Source organism: Zalophus californianus, chromosome 12, assembly GCF_009762305.2.
Source record: "Zalophus californianus isolate mZalCal1 chromosome 12, mZalCal1.pri.v2, whole genome shotgun sequence".
Classification (NCBI taxonomy): domain Eukaryota; kingdom Metazoa; phylum Chordata; class Mammalia; order Carnivora; family Otariidae; genus Zalophus; species Zalophus californianus.
This window is the reverse complement of record NC_045606.1, coordinates 13,465,946-13,488,841: the sequence shown is the minus strand read 5'-3', so window position 1 is coordinate 13,488,841 and position 22,896 is coordinate 13,465,946. Positions and strand designations below refer to the sequence as shown.

General features: G+C 35.3%; 1 protein-coding gene across 4 annotated transcripts in view; it reads left to right on the top strand.

The window, feature by feature from the left end:
• CDK13 (cyclin dependent kinase 13) overlaps window positions 1-22,896 on the top strand; it is a 119,097-nt gene that overhangs the window by 23,708 nt on the left and 72,493 nt on the right. For all 4 annotated transcript variants that reach the window (XM_027574448.2, XM_027574446.2, XM_027574447.2 and 1 more), the window contains exons 2-5: window positions 4,072-4,734; window positions 10,787-10,957; window positions 12,365-12,504; window positions 13,988-14,158. In XM_027574448.2, coding sequence (XP_027430249.2) covers window positions 4,072-4,734; window positions 10,787-10,957; window positions 12,365-12,504; window positions 13,988-14,158 — 1,145 coding nt within the window. The remainder of the gene's footprint in view (window positions 1-4,071; window positions 4,735-10,786; window positions 10,958-12,364; window positions 12,505-13,987; window positions 14,159-22,896) is intronic.

Sequence of the window (22,896 nt, the reverse complement as noted above, 5' to 3'; positions counted from 1 at the left end):
AATAGTACACCATGCTTTCTTTCTAAGGAACACTAACCTAATGAACAATGAGCACTAACTAGTTGAGTTTCAGGATACTGAGTTTTTAGTGTGGTTCTGCTTTGTGTTATATGAATTTGGAAACCTTAGAAACACAGAAAGTTCTCTTAACTTCTTAAAGAGATACTATCATTTCATAAAAACATTGGGATGCCTGGGTGGCTCAGTTGGTTGAACGTCTGCCTTTGGCTCGGATCATGATGCCAGGACCCTGGGATCGAGTCCCAGGATGGGATCCCTGCTTGGCGGGAAGCCTGCTTCTCCCTCTGCCTGCAGCTCCCCCTTCTTGTGCACGCACGTGCGCTCTCTCTCACAAATAAATAAAATCTTAAAAAGAAGCTTAAAAAAAATTAAAAACAGATAAACAGCTAATATGTATTCACTGCAGATTCTACAGTATAGAAATATTAGAAAAAAACATTTTATTTTTTATTTTTTTTAAAGATTTTATTTATTTTATTTTGACAGAGGCAGTGAGAGAGGAAACACGAGCAGGGGGAGTGGGAGAGGGAGAAGCAGGCTTCTCGCGGAGCAGGGAGTCCAATGCAGGGTTTGATCCCAGGACCCTGGGATCATGACCTGAGCCGAAGGCAGATGCTTAACAATTGAGCCACCCAGGCGCCCCTAGAAAAAAACATTTTTAGAAAGAAGAAAAATCTTTAAAGAAGGACTTGTGGGGCACCTGGATGGCTCAGTTGGTTAGGCAATCAGCCCTTGGTTTTGGCTCAGGTCATGATCTTGGGGTTGTGAGATTGAACCCCAAGTTGGGATCTGCTCAGTGCAGAGTCTGCTTGTCCCTCTCCCTCTGTCTCTCCCCACTCTCACTCGTGCCCACCCTCTGTGTCAAATAAATAAAATCTTTAAAAAAAAGGACTTCCTGTCTACCAAATCCATTTCAGTTCTTTTACTGAGACTTCATGATATAATTCATTATATATAGTCTTAGAGATGCAGTTCTTTCTTATCCTCATAACTTTGTATGGCTGAAGAATTAGGTTATTAGTAAAAATAACCTAAACTTGAATTCTGTGATTATATTTAATTTTAGGTTCCCAAACCATGTTATGAACTGTAAATATATCATTGACATTTATTAGTAAATATTTACTTATTAGTAAATATGCATGAGAGAATGCATGTTTACTAGGACATGAAGTTAAAAAGTTAAGGAACTTTTGACGAGAAACAGAGGAATCGGAGAAGAATGGAGGGTATGTCTTTTAAGTTTTGGCTGATAATGCTTTTCCAGATTCTCTCCAGAAAAGAATAATTTAATAGGCCAGAGGAGTTAATTGTGTTGGGATTTTACCTGATATATTTGTCTCTCTTTTCTTAGGGAAACTTAGTGGTCATAAATCTCTCAGTTAAATATAATTTATGTGTCTGTATGTATTCGGTGACCAGAATCTTGCTAGTGTAGGAAAGTTAATTTAACAAAAGATCTGTGCTATTACCTCTGATGACAAATGATAGTCTCTTTGCTTTCCTCCTGCTCTGTACCTTTCTGCTGCTCTAGAAGTATGGTGAGATTTGTTTTGAGGTCTAAGAGTCTGAAGGGAGAAGAAATAAAATGTGGTTAAGGGGCGCCTGGGTGGCTCAGTCGTTAAGCGTCTGCCTTTGGCTCAGGTCATGATCTCAGGGCCTTGGGTTCGTGCCCCGCACAGGGTTCCTGGCTCAGCGGGGAGCCTGCTTCTCCCTCTCCCTCTGCCCCTCCCCCTGCTCATGCTCTCTCCCTGTATCTCTGTGTCTCAAATGAATAAATAAAAAAATCTTTAAAAAAAAAAAGGGTACCAACAGTTTAAAGAAAAATGTGGCTGTTTCATTTTATGACATTTTTGGTTCTTACACTAAAGTTGTCTAAGATATTTACTACTTTATATTTAACAAAACATTTCCTCGCATTTCCACAAATAGTTGTCAGCTCATTGGTAATTTTAATGAAAGTTTAATGGTAAGCAAGTTTAGATTTGAATGTTTTCTAAACTGTGTTCCCATTAATCTAAAATAATGTTACATAAGTACTATGTATAAAGTGTGGGGTTTATATGAAACACTGCCTCAGTGCTGAACACCAATTAGCCCTTAGGACATTTTGAAATCTTTTTGAAAGAATGAGGGAGTAGTTGAATTTGTATTTGAGTTTATCTTAAACCTAATCACCATTTCGTTTTCATACTAGAATTGTAGAATGTTTCTCAGTATTTTCCTCCATGCTCTATTAATGTCAGATATAAACAAAATTTTCAGTCCTTCCTTTTCTCTCTACCCATTTTAATTATGGTTTCTTAGGAGTTTCTTTGCTTTATTTACCCTCTCCCTGTAACTTCTACAAAATTTCAGCAGGAGCTATCTCCTTCACAGTGTATTTATTTGTTTATTGTGTTGACCTAGCCACAAGGTCTGGGTTTAAAACAACTAGATCAGGCAAGGTTCTAGAAGGAAATGGATCCAACTGAGATGGTGCAAGAGACTTTAATGAAGGACTGCAGGGGTGGAGGTGGATTTAAGGGAACCCACAAGGGATGTTTTCTGTAGTTACAGAGGGAAGGAAAATATAGTGTTATTAGAGCCTGGGGAGCGCGGTGGAGAAAGGGGTGCCTGACAGGAGCCATGGTGGTAGGGTGACAAAGCTTCTGTCAGAAAATGTGACCAAAAGGAGAGTGCTGGGAAGAAATAATCCAGCATTTCTCTACCTTCTGATCTACCAGTGACAGGTAGCACTGAAACCCAGAAGATGGGTCTGTTTTTTTTTGTTTTTTTTTTAAGATTTTTTAAAAATTTATTTATTTGACACAGAGAGAGACAGTGAGAGAGGGAACACAAGCAGGGGGAGTGGGAGAGGGAGAAGCAGGCTTTCCGCTGAGCATGGAGCCTGATGTGGGGCTCGATCCCAGGACCCTGGGACCATGACCTGAGTCGAAGGCAGATGCTTAATGACTGAGCCACCCACGCGCCCCGGTATTATCTTTTTAAGTAGGCTCCATACCCAGTGTGGGTATGAGAGCCTGAGATCATGACCTGAGCCGAAGGCAGCTGCTTAACCGACTGAGCCACCCAGGCGCCCCAGAAGATGTGTCTGTTAAGGTTAGCCTCCTTGGGCACAGAGTTGGGCAGAAGATTGGAGGAATAGGGTAGTGGCAGTTAAGATAAATACCAGTACAACTACCATTAAGTATGGGATTAATTTTCCGTGACATATTTTAGATTAAATTTCTAATCTGTAAACTGTAGGTACTTCACTGGGGTTGATGTGAGCATTAAAATGAGACATGGCAAACATGTCAAAGTACTATCATAGTGCCTTTGTCTGGTATTTGTTTTTAGTTTTGATAAGGTGTGGATTTGAAAACTTCAGCTTCCTTTCACGTGGTGCTGTGCTTCATTTGTTTTATAGGAATTTTGGTTGCCACCATACTTTTAAAATATATGATACTTTTTGTGGTTTCCAGTAATTTTTGGGAAGTGAATTACACCGTCACTATTAAGTAGTTTCCAAACTTTAGAGACTGTTGGTATTTACTGTCTCATGACAGGCATTTATCTTTTTCACTCTTCCTTTGGACAGAGCACTACTGACTTCTGAACTTGTGGGGCAAGGATGCTCTTCAGGTGTAGAGATGGGCTCCCTGTTGAATGATTGGTCAAACTTGACCCTGCCACTGCTACCATTGGTGTGTCCTTGTTGCATACTTCTGTTTTCCGAGACAGCAGGGACACCTTGTCACACTTTTTCTCCTAACCTTACAGTATTTCTCCTCACAGAGGTTTACTTTCATCCATTCTCACCTTTGAGCATTCATAGACTAGACCAAGATCGAGATCATCAGTCTCTTTTCAGGAAAATTATAGCTACCAGACAATAATCTGCTTAAAAGCATTTTCTGTTTTTAAAAAATCCTCCCACAAACTATATGATGATATTGAAATTAAATAAATTTCTGTTTGATTTCAGAGGCTTGAGTTCGCAGTTTTTATAAATTTCAAACTCAACTTTTCTGAATTACTGACTAAATGTTCATTATTTTCCACCAGACGTTCTGCCAAATCCCGAAGCAGAAGCCCATTTTCATCTAGGCATTCAAGATCCCGTAGCAGGCACAGATTGTCTAGATCCAGAAGCCGTCATTCCAGCATTTCTCCTAGCACACTAACTCTGAAGAGCAGCCTGGCAGCCGAGTTGAACAAGAATAAGAAAGCCCGGGCTGCAGAGGCGGCGAGGGCTGCGGAGGCGGCAAAGGCTGCAGAGGCGGCGAAGGCTGCTGAGGCCGCTGCCAAAGCTGCTAAAGCTGCCAACACTTCTACGCCTACGAAAGGGAGCGCGGAGGCCGGGGCCGGCGCCTCACAAATCAACCATGTGAAGGATGTGAAGAAACTGAGAACGGAACATGCACCTTCTCCCTCAGGTGGTGGAACTTTAAAAAATGACAAGGCAAAAACGAAGCCACCTCTTCAGGTAGCAAAGGTGGACAATAACTTGATTGTAGATAAAGCCACCAAGAAAGCAGTCGGAGTTGGAAAGGAGAGTAAATCTGCTGCTACAAAGGATGAACCAGTATCTCTTAAAGAGAAAACCAAACCACTTACACCGAGCTTGGGAGCCAAGGAGAAGGAGCAACAACATGTGGCTCTGGTGACCTCCACGTTACCACCGTTACCTTTGCCTCCCGTCCTGCCTGAGCATAAAGATGCCGATGGGTAAGCGCCAGAAAGTGTTGTCACTAACAGTTGAAAGAAAGACAGACAAGTTTGAAGTGGGAAGTTACCTGACACCCCCCCCCACCATAGAAAGGTTCCAAAAAAGTCATAAGTAATTTACCTTTATTATGTACACCTTAAAATGAAGCACGTTGCATGTAGGATGACAGAATTATAGTTTAAGAATTCCAGGAACAATTTGCTGTTGCCTTGGGATATACAATGTATATTTCAGCTTGGGAATTAGAAATGCCCGTACTGTGTTTTCTTTAGCTTAGTATTCCTTAATGACACTTTGAGAAACAGGACAATTTATGAGAGACTGTGCCCTGGGTGATACAAAGCAGGTATATTGGTTATTTCTAGGTTTCTTCAGCGGTCTTAGAAATTTTATCTTTAATTCTTTAATCTTTAAATCTTTAATTTTATCTTTAGCTTTATGAGTTTATCATTTTTTAGATTTTTCTTGAATCTTTTTAATTTTTTGCAATTGGAGATTTAATTATATGTTACAGGAAACCCGTAATGTGTTTGTTTTCCTTTAACATGTTTACAGATTTATATTGTGAATCTTGGGGGTAGGAGGTTTTTTTTTTATTTTGAAACATTTTATTTTTTAGAAGATGAAGATAAGAGTGAGTGTAAAGTAAATGCAGTCCTAAGAATATTTCTGAAATGTATGCTAGGATAGAAGCATTATGCTACTATGTAATATCTGTCTGTTATACCACTTAACCTTTTCCATTTTTATTTTTATGGAGGAATTAGAGCTGTTTTCCCCTCATTTTCTCTTAAAGAACAACTATATGAGCAGTTCTCCTAGCTGACATCTTTGTAGAATTTGAAAACAAGTGGATAAAAATGCTGTGTGGGTAGGTCTTTCAAGTGCTCACTTTGGCTGGCATTATGAAAATTTTATAATTTAAAACAAAAAAAATCATAATTCCTGTTTCATGCCCTCTCTGTGATGTCTTTTTTCTATAATCAAAAATATTGCCAAGAGGTCTCATCCAATATAATCAGGTATTCTCCAGTTATACCACTCTAATTATGGTATTTACAGGTTTGACTGTTCTCTAGGAACACTGAAGGTTCATAACAGAGTAGTGATTTATAATTTTGATTAATCTGGGAATGGGCTCTCCATCACAGAGAAGCATGAATGCAGAACTGAGTCACTTCATTAGTGAGAGAATAGCCCAGTTGCCAAGAATCCAGTAATTCTGGGGGCGCCTTGGTGGCTCAGTCAAACATCTGACTTCGGCTCAGGTCATGATCTCAAGGTCCTGGGATTGAGCCCCAATCAAGCACCCTGCTCGGTGGGAGTCTGCTTATCCCTCCTCCTCTGCCCGCCCCCCCCCCAACTCGTGCACCCTCTCTCTCTCTCTTAAATAAAAAACAAGTAGAATCTTAAAAAAAAGAAAAGAAAAGGAATCCAGTAATTCTGGGCCAGTGAGCCTCGTTTTCTACTTTATTCATACATGCTTTGGAGGTAAATTTTTACTGGTGATAGTTTCAGGAACTCAAGATATATGCAAGTGAGTGCTTAAGGAGGGTATTCTTTGCGCATCTGTTTTTTTTTATTTTAAAGCTTTTATTTATTTATTTGACAGGGAGAGAGGGAACACAAGCCGGGGGGTGGGGGAGGGAGAAGCAGGCTTACCGCGGAGCAGGGAGCCCGATGCGGGGCTCAATCCCAGGACCCTGGGATCATAACCTAACCCGAAGGTAGACACTTAACAACTGAGCCACCCAGGCGCCCCTGTGTATCTGTTTTTAATGAGATGGTGGTACATGTCATACTTATCTTCAAAACAATTTTTTAACCCACCTTCTTTTCTGTCTCTTCTGCTTTTCACTTCTGTTGTGTCTGCTCTTCCGTCTTTGAATGTGTTTGTACGTTTCATGAATATAGAAGTTTTTAAGACCTCCTGGGTACTACTACTAATATGTGTGGCCAAAGATCGATTCAACACCAGTCACTCTTCTTTTTGATGCTCTAAATGTTCTTGGCCAGTGGGAACTCCTTTAAGCTGACTGATTTGTCCTTTTGACATGACACTTGTTTTTGAGTACTTCCTGGCCAAGTAATATCTTTTAGGCTCACTTTGAACTTTGCTTCTCTTCCAGACCTGGAATTTATTATTCTCTGAAAATCACAACGTAGACTGTTAACTATATGCTTTCATATAATAAATTGTTTTATTTTTTTTAAAACAATTAGGATCACACTATGCATAATACTCCTTTACTTGTTTTTTTCATTAATGTGTTGGTGATCTTTCCATGTTGGTATATAGATAGGTTCAATATTCCTATCTATAGGAATGGATAAATCATGCTCTTATTAACTATTCAGCTATTGATTAAAGGATACTTAGATTTATAATTGCTTGCTATCAAACTCTTAATATTTCATGTATATGAGAGCAGTTTTTGTAGGATAGTTATCAGGATAAAGTATATACATTTTTTTTTTAATTTTTATTATTTTTTAAAGATTTTATTTGAGAGAGAGTGCAAGCAGGGGGTGAGAGGGTGGGGCGGCAGAGGGAGAGGGAGAAGCAGACTTCCTGCTGAGAATGATCTCAGGACCCTGGGATCATGACCTGAGCTGAAGGCAGATGCTTAACCAACTCAGCCACCCAGGCACCCCCAAATTGTACTTTAATAAGACTGTTACCAATTTATATAGTCTTTAAAATATATAATTATTTAATTTTGCATTTTTCTGATTATTGAGATACAGCATCTTTCAGAATACTTGTTGGGTACTTATTTTTTCCAGTGAACTACTTGTTCATATCTTATGCTAACTTTTCCTTAATATTGTTTTCCTTTTTCTAATTGATTTGTAGGTGCTCTTTATGTTAGGGATCTTGATCTTTGCTTATCAGAATCTTTTGCTTGTCTTTGATATTTATTTTTTTTGTTTTTGGCTATATGTATGTTTTTCGTTTTTAAATCTAGTCAGATATAATCATTTTTCCTTTATAACTTATGGGTTTTTAAAGTTAAAAAGATAAGTCAAGTCACACAAATTTGTTTTTGGTTATTACATGACGAAGAAAGATGCTGTCTCCCATCACCCTGTGGACTGATAGATCCAGTTGTTTCTAACATCATTTACTGAATAATCCATAATTTGTGGTGCCATATATAAAAATTCTTACAAATACCTGTATTTCTGGACTCTCTCTTCTATTAACATGTTTTATTATTTCTTTGCCAGTACTTTTTTGTTTTAACTTCTTTAGATGCATGGTATATTGGTTCTCAAACTCAGATTTCTGCTATAGGGGTAGGCAGGTAATACAAAAGTTGAAGGGATAGAGTAAATTACTGATTAGTGAATAGCTCTGCTATTCAGTCTCAGCTTCAGTGCTGCTGAAGCCCACATAAATTTGGGCCCCAGTGTTGCTAGAACTTTTGATTTTTTTTTTTTTTAGGAAGCCTGAAATCTGAATATTTATGTAAATCTTCTGAATTAAAAATATTGACAATTTAATTCATAGTCTTTTATAAAATGTTGGGTAGACCATAATACATATTCCTTGGCTTCAACCAATCTTGGGCTTCTGGTTTGGGATCTTTTAAAATAGGTTGACCACATGACAGGGCAAATCGCACTTAATTATTCTTTTTCAGAAATTTTTGGGCAGATTTTTGCTTTTATTCTTAGACAGATTTTATAGTCAGTCTGCTTGTCAAGTTATATTAAAATTGTTTGGGACTCAACTGAATGTAGTAGATTTATTTGGAGACTGATAGCTTTACAATATTACAGTTTTCCATACAAAAACATGGTTTCTTTCTGTTCATTCAGATCCAGTTTTATGTTCACCAGTCGTATCTTTTAATTTTCTTCTATTGATCTTGTACATTTCTTGTTAAGGCATTTTATTGTTTTTGTTGCTATAATACATGGGAACTTTTAAAAATACACTTCCTATTTGGTTATTACAAGGAGTCAATTAAAATAATGATGTTTTTAATTATACAGTGTCATTCTTAGAAAGTTAGTATTTCATTTCTCTGAAGTCTGGGAGCCTTGCTGAATTTGGTAGTTCATGTAATACTCTAAGTAAAATTAAGATTTTTACTTTTTTCCTCTAGAAATGTTGATTTGAATATTCAGACAAATGAGAATTTTTGACTAAAACCTTACAAGTAAGAGACTACAGTTTTCTAAGTAAATTATTGGAAATAGGTTCTTTTCAGGCAGTTCAAGTGGTACCTTTTTTAGAAAGAAGGCTTTACTGTCTTTCAATCCTGATTTAATTACCCTTCAGCTACATTATTCTAGGAACCCCTTCGTATAGTACTTTATCTTGGTGCTTATTTGACTGTGTTCTCCGAAAGACTATCCGTAGCTCCTTTCTGAGAGGAGTTCTATCTTAATGCATTTGTTGTTATTTTTGCTGTTAAACTCTGGTGCCTTACCTAATACCTAGCACATAGAAGCATAATATCAATGTGTTGAATGGACAAACATTAATACTGAAAAGTGAGCTGTGTGTTACCTTTTTTTTTGAGAGAGTGTGTGAATGTGCCTGTGAGCGTTGGGTGGGGCAGGGCGGGGCAGAGGGAGAGAGAGAATCTTGAGCAAACTACCTGTGTGGAGCCCCATGTGGGGCTCAATCCCACCACCCTGAGATCATGACCTGAGTCGAAATCAAGAGTCGGTTGCTTAACCCAGTGAGCCACCCAGGCGCTCCCATACCATTACTTTAAAAATAAAACTGCAAACCAGTTCCCTTTTGAGCATGTTTTCTCTGTTAAGGAACTTCTAGGGCGCCCGGGTGGCTCAGTCAGTTAAGCCTCTGACTCTTGATTTTGGCTCAGGTCATGATCTCGGGTGGTGGGATCCATTCCTGTGTGGGGTTCCGTGTTCAGTGCGGAGTCTGCTCTGGGTTCTCTCTCTCCCTCTCCCACTCCCCCTGCTCACTCGTTCTCTCTCTCGTGAGTCTGATAAATAAAATCTAAAAAAAAAAAAACCTTCTAGTGAGTAACACAAGGTTATGAAGAAAAGGCACAATTTTATTATAGTTATTGGTAAATGGTTTTTATCAGATGGTATTAAAACATGCGTTTGTGCAATAATATTAATGTTCAAAATGAATAGAAGTTATAATTAAAATGAAATGATTTACTTTGATAATGTCATTTGTAATTTGTGACCCCCGTGTTGTAGTCTTACTAAACTTTTTCATTGTGGGACTCAACTGCTATGAAACTGTGTGAAGATTCTTTCAAGAAATATCTTATTATTAAACAGATTTTTAGTAACTGGGAGGTTTAAAATACTCAAATTACCTAGTTAAGATATACTTTATGCATTCAAAAAGGTACAAAACTAACAACTAAAATTTTTACCTGTAATATCAGTAAGCTAGAACCTTAAAAAAATTTAAAACAATCATTGTTCAATTTAAGAGAATTAACCCTGAAAAGGGGCAAAGCTAAATTAGTTGTTTGTGGTTATTTAAATGGGCAAGATAAATAATAGCATGTAGTGTTATTTCGTAAGAAACCTCTTTATGTCTCTCCAATAGAGTCAAACAAAATGCTCTTGCAAAACTAATGAATTTTCCTGTGAAGCATGACAGGTTAACTTTTTTAGTATTAATTTACAGTTTTATAGTAAGTCCATATCATCTTTAAAGGTATACTATTTTTTTGAACAGTTCTAGATTTGCAGAAACATTATAATGGTACTACAGAAAGTCCCCACATACCCTATATTTAGGTTTCTTCATTATTAACATCTTACATTAGTATGGTACGTTTGTTAACAGTGAACACATATCAATACAGTATTGTAACTAAACTTCACACCTTACTCAGATTTCCTTAGTTTTTATCTAATCCTGTATCATTTTTGCCCCCAAATTTTGTATTTTGCTATTGAATATAGTACATTATTTTAGCTGGAAAGTCAAGAAACTTAGTTTAGTTTTTTGCCATTGCTACTTAAGTGTAAGATGTGGCTGCATTTTTGTTTCACAGATAAATGTTTGGGTTTTATTTGTGTGACTCCTTTCTCTTTTAGCTTACGAGGAAATATTTCAGTAAAAGCGGTTAAAAAAGAAGTAGAGAAGAAACTACGATGTTTACTTGCTGATTTACCACTGCCCCCTGAGCTACCGGGAGGGGATGATCTCTCAAAGAGTCCAGAAGAAAAGAAAACAGCAACACAGTTACATAGTAAAAGGAGGCCTAAGTATGTGCTTGCTTTCTACCTGCTCTTACATTGACCAGAGATGATTCTGGGTCATCATAAAATCATAAAACAAAAAATTAAGATTTAAAATAATAAAAAGTGTATTCTTTAAACTTAAAAGTATATGAATAAATTTTAGAGTTTTGAAAAAATTTCGTAATTCCCTGCATACCTATTTAAAATGACTAATAAAACCAAATTTATTTTTCTCTCACAGTTTGTAATGTATTAATTTCTTGGGTTATTACATATTAAAGATAATTTCTGTAATTAAGATATTTAAGTAACACAAAACACTGAAATTGGAGAAGGTGGAAGTCAGCATTCAGTGAGCCCAAACAAAATTAGTAATGGGCAAGCTGCTATGTTTTCCTTTGCTTTTTAAGATCCATTTGCTCCCATAACTAAGTGTATTTTTCATTCTGCAAGAGGTGGAGTGGAAGAAGGTTTGAAATCTGTATCCTAAATTAGCTTCAAGTAAGTGCCTAGAGATAACTCTTTCCCTTGAAACCTGTTTATCAGTTAAAGAGGGAGAACATTGATTCTTTTTTTATTTCTACTAAACCAAGGGAAAGTGTGAGTAAGACTTTGAGTTAGATCTGATTTTAGAATTGCTGTTCAGGTGCCTAGCATGAGTATGAGGTGATTTTCTAGTATAGAGTAGAAAACTAGAAAACTTTTAAAATCATCTTTCTGAGTATTGTAGCTTTATTCCTCTAGTTGAATTTCTATTACAATACCAGAATATTGAGAAACTATAAAATTACCTATTTTTTTGAAGAATGTCAAATATTTGTCATATATATATATATGACACACACACATATATATATGACACACAAGCAGACACACATACACAAGGTGGATTCCTGGAATTGATTATATTAATACTTTTGTACTCTCTTGGACTAAAAATCTTTCTTGTGTTTTCATTTTTAAGGTAATTTCATCTAGCCATAAGTCTAAATTTGTCAATAAGCTTTATAGTTAGATTTTTGGTAATGTTCATTGTCAAACTTGTTTTTCGAAAAATGAGTGACATATATATATATAATGGATGAAAAGGAAATCTTCGTGGAGGTTGGTTAGAGAACTTTAACTCTTTGTATTAGAGTTGGTTTTATCCATTCATTGAAAATTACATTTATTTTTGAAAGTTCTTCATACAAACTTTAATTCTTTTTCTCAGCTTGTTAGAAGAAGAGTTGGTATGGAGAAATGATGCCTTGACTTTCATGATAATTTATAATACCAAATTACAGTGTTACTTGTCTTAGATGATCACAAATGTGCAAGGGTGGGGGGGAATAAAGGATATAAGATTGGGGGAGGGTTGGATATTAAATATTAAACAGTTTATTGAACTTGCTTGATTGTATATAAAAACTTCAGAACTATATTTGATAGAATATGTGGGCCTCGCTATGGTGAAATCAAAGAAAAAGATATTGACTGGGGAAAACGCTGCGTGGATAAATTTGATATCATCGGAATTATTGGAGAAGGTACCTATGGACAAGTTTACAAGGCCCGGGATAAAGACACTGGTAAGTGTGTCAACTGCTCTGGATCTCTAGATCTATCGGATGTAGTTAATTTGATTTTCTCTTCAAATGTGTAATTTAAGGTGTTTTTTCTTTTTAAGTTAAATTTGAATTTATCATGCTTTTGTTTCATTTTGTTTTTTGTTTTATGTGTGCACTTAACGTAAGATGAATACGTGTAAGTGGGTGTGTAAACATATACTTTTAAAGTTTTTTTTAGTATTTGTGATGTGTAGTATGGTGGGATTTAGGTTTCTTTAATTGTGAATAAATTCCTACATTGTTCGTAATCAGAGGACAGAAGTATCTTGACTGTCTTAGTAGTAAATTTTGTTGTATTAAGCCTTATGTAAGACTTTTTCTTTTACCCAAACTATTCTTTTTTCTGTTGAAGGTACCCTTTGGAGGCTAGATTTAGCAGCTTAATCTTTTAGAACATAATCAGGAACCTGTGAGAAAGTTTTAAAAGTTTTTGCAGCAGAGTTAAAAGTGACTGTGTCAGAGGCTATGTATTTTACCAAATAATGGATAGAGCCAGTGCTTAATCTGTACTTATAATTCCTTGTTAAATTAAACCAGTAGATTAAAATAGAGCTATTTGAAGCCATTTTGTATAAGAAAACTCTGGAGGGCAGTTACAGCATGGAGTAATAATATTTATAATGATGATTCTGCATTATCAAAAATATTAAATTATAACTTTTAAAAGCTGTTTATTAAACAAGGAATCATACTATATTTTAGACTTCCATCAAAAACAATCAAGTAAGTTTTGATAATTAAAAGGATAAACATTGTTTTTTAGAATATTTGTAAGTACAGAATTCCTTTTTTCTCCAAAGAAGTGGAATGAACAGACCTTTAGAATAGTGAATTTTTTCTTATAATAGGATTTGTGTTTGTGTATTCTATATAATAGTTAGATTTTATCTGATCAGAACTCACTCATATCTGAATTGTGAAGCCATTTAGTGTAGTGGGAAGAGCACATACTTCTGAGATAGCTAAACCAGGTTTTTGAATCCCAGTTTCACTGCTAGGTAACTGGGCACCTTTGGACAAGTTAATATGTCCGAGCTTATTTTCTCACCTGCACAGTGTACAGAATTTTCTCATCTGTTCAGAGATTTTATGCATGTATAAGCATATTGGGTAAATTTATCCTCCGCTCCTTCACTTTTTAAAATTGGTAGTGTAATACATCTGCTGTTCATCATCACCTTTTTTTTAACTTAATATATCTTGGAGAGAATAAAATAATAGTACCTATGTGCCTACCCCATCCTTTTTAACAGTTGTATAGTATTCCACAGTTTGGATAAATATCTTATAGTTTTTATTTAACCAGAGACTTAATTTCTTGAACTATAAACATTGTAATTTCCAGAGGTAAAAACAGACATTATAAATTAAAATAAAGTTAAAATTAAGAGAAATGTCATTTGGCATTATCATCTGGTAACTTGATTTTATTTAATTTTTATAGGAGAAATGGTAGCCTTAAAGAAAGTACGTCTAGATAATGAAAAGGAAGGCTTTCCTATTACAGCAATTCGAGAAATTAAGATTCTCCGGCAGCTTACCCATCAGAGTATTATCAATATGAAGGAAATAGTGACTGATAAAGAAGATGCTTTGGATTTTAAGAAGGACAAAGGTATGTATACATATTTACATAGCCAGTTCTGCTCATGCATGATGTTGCTGACTTACAGATTTTGTCATAGGTATTGACCAGAGTAATTACTAGGTACATAAAACTATTCCATTAATGTCATACTCTCATTTTAAATGTAGTTGAGTTGAAGAATTATTTACTTTAGTGATTTTTGAGTCACCTAGTACACAAAAAAGCATATTTGTCAGTAGTAGTAGTTGTTTTTTGAACATCAGTGCATAATATTTTGTCTTCATTTTTTAGTTATTGAGAAATAGTTTATAGTAGTATAGAAAGTATTTCCCTTGCATTTTTAATATCATGCCTTAACATACAAGGAAACTTTATGGTAGACATTTATATTATTTCTGAAGGTGTGGAGGTGAAACTCTTACCTGAAATTGCCTTTAATAAACTGTAGTGGCATATGCTTGAGATTTAGCAGAAAAGCTAAAAAGAAATCAGAATACTTATTAAAGTAGTTATCATAAGGCATATGGTGGTGAAAGGCTCTACTTCTAGTAGGTTTTGGATCTTCAAAGTAAGATTTTGGAACCAAAGTTGACTCCATTATAATCTGTCATTTTCAAAGAGCAAAATTCTTTTTCAAGTTAAATTAAGATAAGCGAGTAAAATAGGTATGTTCTGATTGAACATGGTACTTAGCCCCCTCTTGTCCCCAGCTACACACACACATGCACACACACACCCTCTTACTCTTCTGAGGAACAGTATAAAAAAAAATGGATGACATAATATACGGTAATTTTGTAGAAAGGAACTTCTTTTGACAGTATTCTGTATGTACTATGAAGATAATTAGAATCATCCTTTTAATTGGGGTTCTTTTCCTTTAGTTTTTGTCCATAATCCCATATTCCTTAGCTTGATTTTTAATCCAGTTTGTACTTTTCACCTTATTTTTTGTTGTTCCTTATTGTGTAGTAGAAAGGTTTGACTTGTGTTGCAGTGTCTGGAATTTGTGACTTTGCTTATGAGCAGTGCAACCTTATTAGCAAGGTCTTCAGCCCTTCTGAGCCTGTGACCTCTTCAGCTATTAAAGGGAAACATTATTTCTCTTATTGTGTAGTAAGGATTAAATTAAGATCTTACACATGAGGGTTGTGTGTAATGTTTTTCATCAACCTCGTTCTATAGTCAAATTAATATATTTGTTCTTCCTCCAACATATCCTGGACCTCCTGCTTCTTTGATCTTTGGGATCATGTCCTTGCCTATTTCTTTAACCCCATCTCTGCCATTTTCCTGATTGTTCGCCAAGCTTCAGTCATATAGGTGTTTTGAGTTGTCAGATATGCCAATGCACTTCTCTGTCTTAAAAGTCTTGTTACATATGCTGCTTCCCTGGGCTTAAACCTCTCTACCCCCAATACACATGCATGCATGCACACACGCACACACCATTTGAAAGGCTGACTTCTCATCCTCTGGGTCTCAGACTGTATGTTACTTTTTTTATCAGTGAGGCTTAACTGGACCACTTTCTACTCTATGTAAACTAGACACATGCAATTTAAAAGCCTTATTTTTTTCTTCATAACTTTTTCCAGAATAATTATACTGATTTGTTATTTGTTTCTCCACGTGAGGATGGGAATCACAGCTGTTTATTCATTATTATAACCCCTACCTAGCTCAGTGGGTAGGCCATGGAAGGTACTATGAATAACTAATTGCTGGATGAGTTAAATCAGCTCTACTTATTATATCCTGTCCATACTTCAAATAACTTTTTAAAAGACTGTTATCTTTGAACATAAAAGTGTTCCGTTTTCCTTGTGTTATATTTATGGCCGAAATTTATTTTCCTTACTGTATTATAAATTCCCTTGAGTCCTTTGTTTTTTGTTTGTCTCCCCCACAGTGCCTAGCACCATATTTTACAAGTCATAGATTTTCATATATTTCCTTCCTCATCTTTTTCCCCACCATAATCCTGTTTGTAATTATTGGAATCATGATAAATTAGAAAGTGTTTACTGTGTGACAAGTTACATTTAGATGCCAGGTATTAGTTAAATATAGTACAATATGTCAGGGAGTATGGAATTTAAAACATAAAATCCTCTTTCAAAACTATTTATTGAGATATAATTGACTTAACATTATATTAGTTTAACAACATAACGATTTGATATTACATATATTGTGAAATGAGCACCGCAATAAATCCAATTAACGTTCATCAGTACACATAGAATTTTTTTTCTTGTGATGAGTACTTTTAAGATCTCTCTTAGTAACTTTCAGGTATCAGTACAGTATTTTTAACCATATTCACCATACTTTATAATACATCCTCATGACTTACTCATTTTATAATTGGAAACTTACACCTTTTGACCACTTTCATCCATTTTGCCTCTGGTAACCACCAGAGGTGGTAGATACACATCTGTATCTATGAGTTCAGGGTTTTTTTTTTTTGTTCTTGTTTTTGTTTTAGATTTTACATATAAGTGAGATCATATGATATTTGTCTTTCTCTATTTGATTTAGTACAGTACCCTCAAGGTCCATTCATCCTGTTGCAAATGGCAAGTGTTCCTTCTTTTTTATGGCTGACTAATATTCCATTGTATATTTTTAATACATTTTTTTTACTCATTCGTCTTTCAACAGACATTTAGGTTGCTTCCATGTCTTGGCTATTGTGAGTAATGCTACAGTGAACATGGTGGGTGCATTTATCTTTTTGAGTTAGAATTTTATTTCTTTTGGATAAATAACTGGAAGTAGAATTGCTGGATCATATGGTAGTTCTAATTTTTTGAGGAACCTCTATACTGTTTTCCATAATGGCTGCACCAATTTACATTTCTCCCAACAGTGCACGAGGGTACCCTGTTCTCTACATCCTCACCAACACTTGTCATTTCTTGTCTTTTTGATAATAGCCATTCTAATAGGTATGAGATGATAACACATAATCCTTTTTTAATGAATCTATTAATTTTGATGGGAACCATGATGAGGCAGCCTGGTTTGGTGAAAAGGGAACTAGATTTGAAGTCCTTGGGTTCTAATCTAGCTCTGTGCCATTATACTACTTGTGATTGCTATCCTGGAGCAGAAAGACAGTATGGGAACTTTGATTTAATAGTTCATATTAAAATTCATGAAACTAGGGGCGTGTGGGTGGTCAGTCGTTAAGTGTCTGCCTTCGGCTCAGGTCATGGTCCCAGGGTCCTGGGATTGAGCCCCACATCAGGCTCCCTGCTCGGCGGGAAGCCTGCTTCTCCCTCCCCCACTCCCCCTGCTTGTATTCCCTCTCTTGCTGTGTCTCTCTCTGTCAAATAAATAAAATCTTTATAAAAAATAAAATAAAATTCATGAAACTAAAAAAAAGTAAAACCAAATACTTAAAACAGTTTAAATATGAAAATTATAAACAACACACATATCAAGTAAAATTGCTAATATAAAAATATAAACATTTGCATTATTATAACAAGTCTTTGGCTATATAAGAGTAACGCCATAAAGAATTTTTAAAAACTTGGCTCTACTTAAAAATGAAAAAAAAATTAATTACAAAAAATTGAAAATAAAATACTATTTTGTTTTAAAAAAGAAATCATCCTTAAGAAAACAGGGTTAAGTAGTATCAATAAGTCAAAGGTGGATTTTTATGCAAAATCTTAGAGATGCTAAACCAGCTTTTTCTGAAATAATCTGGGGGAATGGAGGAAGGCTAAACTAATTCTCAGTCTTTTCCTAATATTCTTTATCTTCAGACAGTCCCATCTTTTTAATAACTGAGGGGATCTTTGAACCTTTTTGTCTGTTTTTCAATCTTTTTATTGTTAGCAAGGGAGAGCTATTGTTTCAAAGGAAACAATTCCTGTACTAGATTTTTAGTTGATCTTCCAGTATGGAAAGAGAGTGGGATGCAATTGTATTAATTTTAGTACTCTAGTGTTCATATTTCACTGTTCATCAAATATTTGAACTAGAGTGTGAATTATTTTGCTGTAGAAGCTTTGCTTTTATTATTTTCTTGCTCCCCCTGAGGATTATGAATTTATAGAAGATACTTTCTGAATGAATGTAATCATACTCAGTTAAAGAATTTAAAGGAATTTGGGGTGCCTGAGTGGCTCAGTCAGTTGAGCATCCAACTCTTGATTTCCACTCAGGTCATCATGGTCTCGAGATAGTGAGATCAAGCCCCATGTCGGCATCCACGCTCAGTGGGGAGTCTGTTTGAGATTCTCTCTCTCCCTCTGCTCATGCTCACATGCTTGCTCACTCTCTCAAATAAATAAATAAGTCTTAAAAAAAAAATTTAAAGCAGTTTATAGTTCTCTGGGTAGAGAAGACTTTGCTTTGCAACTATGTGGAGTATAAAATAAATCTGTAGTCATTGATCTCCATCTCAAGATGTAAATATTTCGTATTCAGACTTAAAAAAAACCCAAACAAATACTGGTATCATTCCAACAAAATAGTATTTTGATACTTATATAATTAACATGATATCCTGGACAGCCAAAAGCCAGGGTTATAATTGCTATGTTCAAATTAAGTTAAGCTATAATGCTTTCAATATTAGTATTTGTTTGAAGAGGGAATTTTAATTTGGAATTTTCCTAAAAAATCCAGAAAAACATATTCTATAGTAAATGGCTGTGGCAAAGTGTCAGTATATGGTGAGGGGAAAAGTCTCAATGTCACTCTTCTGTAATCTGTGATTCCCACATAGTGCTCCCCTGCACTTTCATTGCATGTTATAGACAGTTCTGTTAGACAGTGGAGCCAGATTTCCTTCCATTCTAATGTCTTTGTACATAAAACTCCTATTCACATCTGACTATTCCCTTAAATAATATAAGTAGGAATACTAGGTCAAATGATTTGAGCTTTGAAATTTCATGACACATATCACCAAGTTGTTTTACAGAAAGGTTCCAATTTATAAGGCAGGAATAGAACAAACTAGGAATAGAAGGGAACTGTTTCAACCTGATAAAGGGCATCTATGAAAAACGAGGATGTCTGCTCTCACCATTTCTGTTCAACATTGCCAGGGCAATTAGGCAAGAAAATTAAATAAAAGATAATCAGATTGGAGAGGAAGAAGTAACTAATGTGTGTGTGGTGCACATGTCTGTGTATATACACACCTTTATAGAGAATTCTGTAGAATCCACTAAGAAACTCTTAGAATTAATAAATGAGTTCATCAGAGTGGAAGAATACAAGATCAGTACCCAAAAATCTGTTGTAGTTTTGTACACTAACAATGAAGAGTCCAAAGTGAAATTAAGAAAACAGTTTAATGTCTAATAGCCTTAAAAGGAATAAAATATCTAGGAATAAATCAACAAAAAAGGTAAAGTCTTATACCTTGAAAACTACAAAACATCGCTGAAAAAAATTAAAGAAGACCTACATAAGTGGAAAGACATTCCCTGTTCATGGATCCGAGAAACTTAATATTACTGAGATAGAAAATTGATCTGTATCTTCATTTGTTTCTATCAAAATCCCAGCTGGCTTCTTTTCAGAAACTGACAAACTGATTTCAAAATATATATGGAAATGCAATAGAGTTAAAACAGTCAAAAAATACCTTTAAACAGAAGAACTCATATTTCCTGATTTCAGATCTTAACCATAGAACTAGAGTGATCAAGACTGTATAGCAATGGCTTTAAGGTAAACGTAAGACCAGTAGAATAGAATTGGAAGTCTAGAAATAAAACAGTAACATTTTTGGTGGTCAGTTGATTTTCAATAAAGATAGCAAGACAATTTATGTAAAGAATAGTGTTTTCAGTAATCAGTGCTGGCTCAGGTGGATCTCCATATGCAAAAGAATGAAATTGGGCCTCTTCGTCACCTCATACACATTAATGAACTCAGAATAGATCAGTGACTTAAATATAAGAGCTAAAACCTCGAAACTCTTAGAAGAAAATATAGGAGCAAATCTTCATGACCTTAGATTAGCTAAAGCCTTCTTAAGACACCAAAAGCAGAAGCAATAAAGGAAAAAGTAGATACATTGAACTTCATCAAAATTAGAAACTTTTGTGCTCTAGTGGATATTACTGAAGAAGTGAAAAGACAATTCACAGAATGGGAGAAAATATTTGTAAAGCATCTATCTGATAAGGAATTTATATCTAGAATATATAAAGAATTCTTACAACCAAATAAAAAGACAACCATTTAAAAAGTGTACAAAGGGGGTGCCTGAGTGGCTTAGTCGTTAAGTGTCTGCCTTTGGCTCAGGTCATGATCCCAGGGTCCTGGGATCAAGCCCCGCGTTGGGCTCCCTGCTCAGCAGGAAGCCTGCTTCTCCCTCTCCCACTCCCCCTGCTTGTGTTCCTGCTCTTCCTGTCTCTCTTTGTCAAATAAATAAATAAAATCTTTAAAAATAAAAAGTGTACAAAGGATCTGAATCTGAGGATAAGCAAATGACCAATAAGCAACTGAAAAGATGTTCAATATCATAGCTATCAAAGAAATGCAAATCAAAATTACAGTGAGATTCCACTTCATATGCACTATAGGATGGCCATAAGAAAAAGGGTAGATTAAGTGTTGGGAAAGATGAGATTGAAAGATTCAAACATTGGTTGTAAAATGGTATAAACATCTTGGAAGACAATCTGGCATTTTTTTCCAAAATAGTAAACATAGAGTTATCATGAGATCTAGAACTTCTACTTTTTGGGGTATATCCAAGAGAAAGAAAAACATATGTCCACACAGAAACTTGTATACTAATGTTCATGGCAGGATAATTCCCGATAGCCATAAAACACAGACAACTCAAATGTCTATCAATTGATGAATAAATAAAATCTGGTATATCCATACAGTGCAGTATTATTATGCCATAAAAGGGAATGAAGAACTTATATCAACAAATTTGATAACCTGGATGAAATGGAAAAATTCATGGAAATGTACAACCTACCAAGAATTATGAAGAAATAGAAAATCTGAACAGTCCTATAAGTGTAAGGGAATGAATCTGTAACAAAAACTTTCAACAGTCGCACCTAAAAAGCCCAGGACCAGATGCTTTCACAGATGAATTCTACCAGTCATTTAAAGAAGAATTAACACCAATTCTCTCCAGACTCTTCCAAAAAATTGAGCATGAAGAAACACTTCCAGACTCATTCTCTAAGGCCAGGATTACCCTGACACCAAACCCAGGCCAAGACATGACAAGAAAAAACTGTAGACCAATTATTTCTGATGAATACGCAGAAATCCTCAGAAAACAGTAGCAAACTTGATTCGGCAGCATATTTAGAGGATTATACACTATGACCAACTGAGATTTATTCCTGAATGCAAAGATAGTTCAGCATATGAAAATCAGTCAGTGTAGCACATTATATTAACAGAATGAAGGAAAAAATTCACACAGTCATCTCAGTAGATACAGAAAAAGCATCTGACAGAGTTCAGTACTCTTTAATCATAACGACACTCAACAAACTAGGGATAGAAGGAAACTGTGTCAACATATTAAAGGCCCATATATGAAAAGTCCACAGTTAGTATAATACTCACAGGTGAAAGATGGAAAGCTTTTCTTCTAAACCAGGGAGAAAACAAGGATATTCACTTTTGTCACTTTTATTCAGCGTAGTGCTGGAAGTCCTAATCATACCAATTAAGCAAAAAAAAAAAAAGACAAAACAGGAAGGGAAGAAATAAAATCATCTTCGTTCATAGACAATACGGTCTTATATGTAGAAAGCCCTAAAGATTCTACCAAGCCAAATGTTAGAATTAATAAGTGAATTCAGCAAATAGGAGGGTACAAAATCAATGTGCAAAAACCATGAGTTGCTGTATTCTAACAGCAAAAAATCTGAAAAGGACATTAAGAAAACAATTTCATTTACAGTAACATCAAAAAGAATAAAATATTTAGGAATAAATTAACCAAGGAGATGAAGGACTTGTAAATTGAAAATTACAAAACATTGCTTAAAAGAGGTTAAAGACACCATAAATTAAAGACATCAGTGTTCTTGGATTAGAAGACTTAATATTGTTAAGATGTCAATACTACCCAAAGTAATCTGAAGATTTAATGCAATTCTAATGAAAATCCCAACAATGGTTGTGGCAGAAATGGAAAAATTCACCCTGCAATTTATATGGAATTTCAAAGGACCCCCAAATAACCAAAGCAATCTTGGAAAAGAACAAATTGGAGATCTCAGACTTCCTGATTTCAAAACTTACTACATAGCTACAGTTATCAGATTGTAGTAGTGGCACAAAGACAGACATACACACCAGTGAAACAATTGAGAGCTCAGAAATAAACCCTGGCATATATGGTCAAATGATTTTTGACAAGGGTGCTAAAATGGGGAAAGGCAGTTTTCTCAACAAATGGTGTTGGGGAAACTGGATATCCATATGTGAAACAATGAAGTTGGACTCTTACCTAACACCATATTAAAAAAACAAAAAGCAACAAACCTCAAAATGGATCAAAGACCTAAATATATGAGCTAAAACTAGAATAGTCTTACAAGAAAACATAGGGGGTAACTTCACTACATTGGGTTTGGCAGCCATTTCTTGGGTACGACATCAAAATCACAGGCAAAAAACCGAAACTAAAAAAAAAAAAAAATTGGATTACATCAAAATTAAAAAAAAAAAAAACAACTTTAAACTCTACACCAAACATAACGTGAGGCTCAAACTCATGACCCTGAGATCAAGAG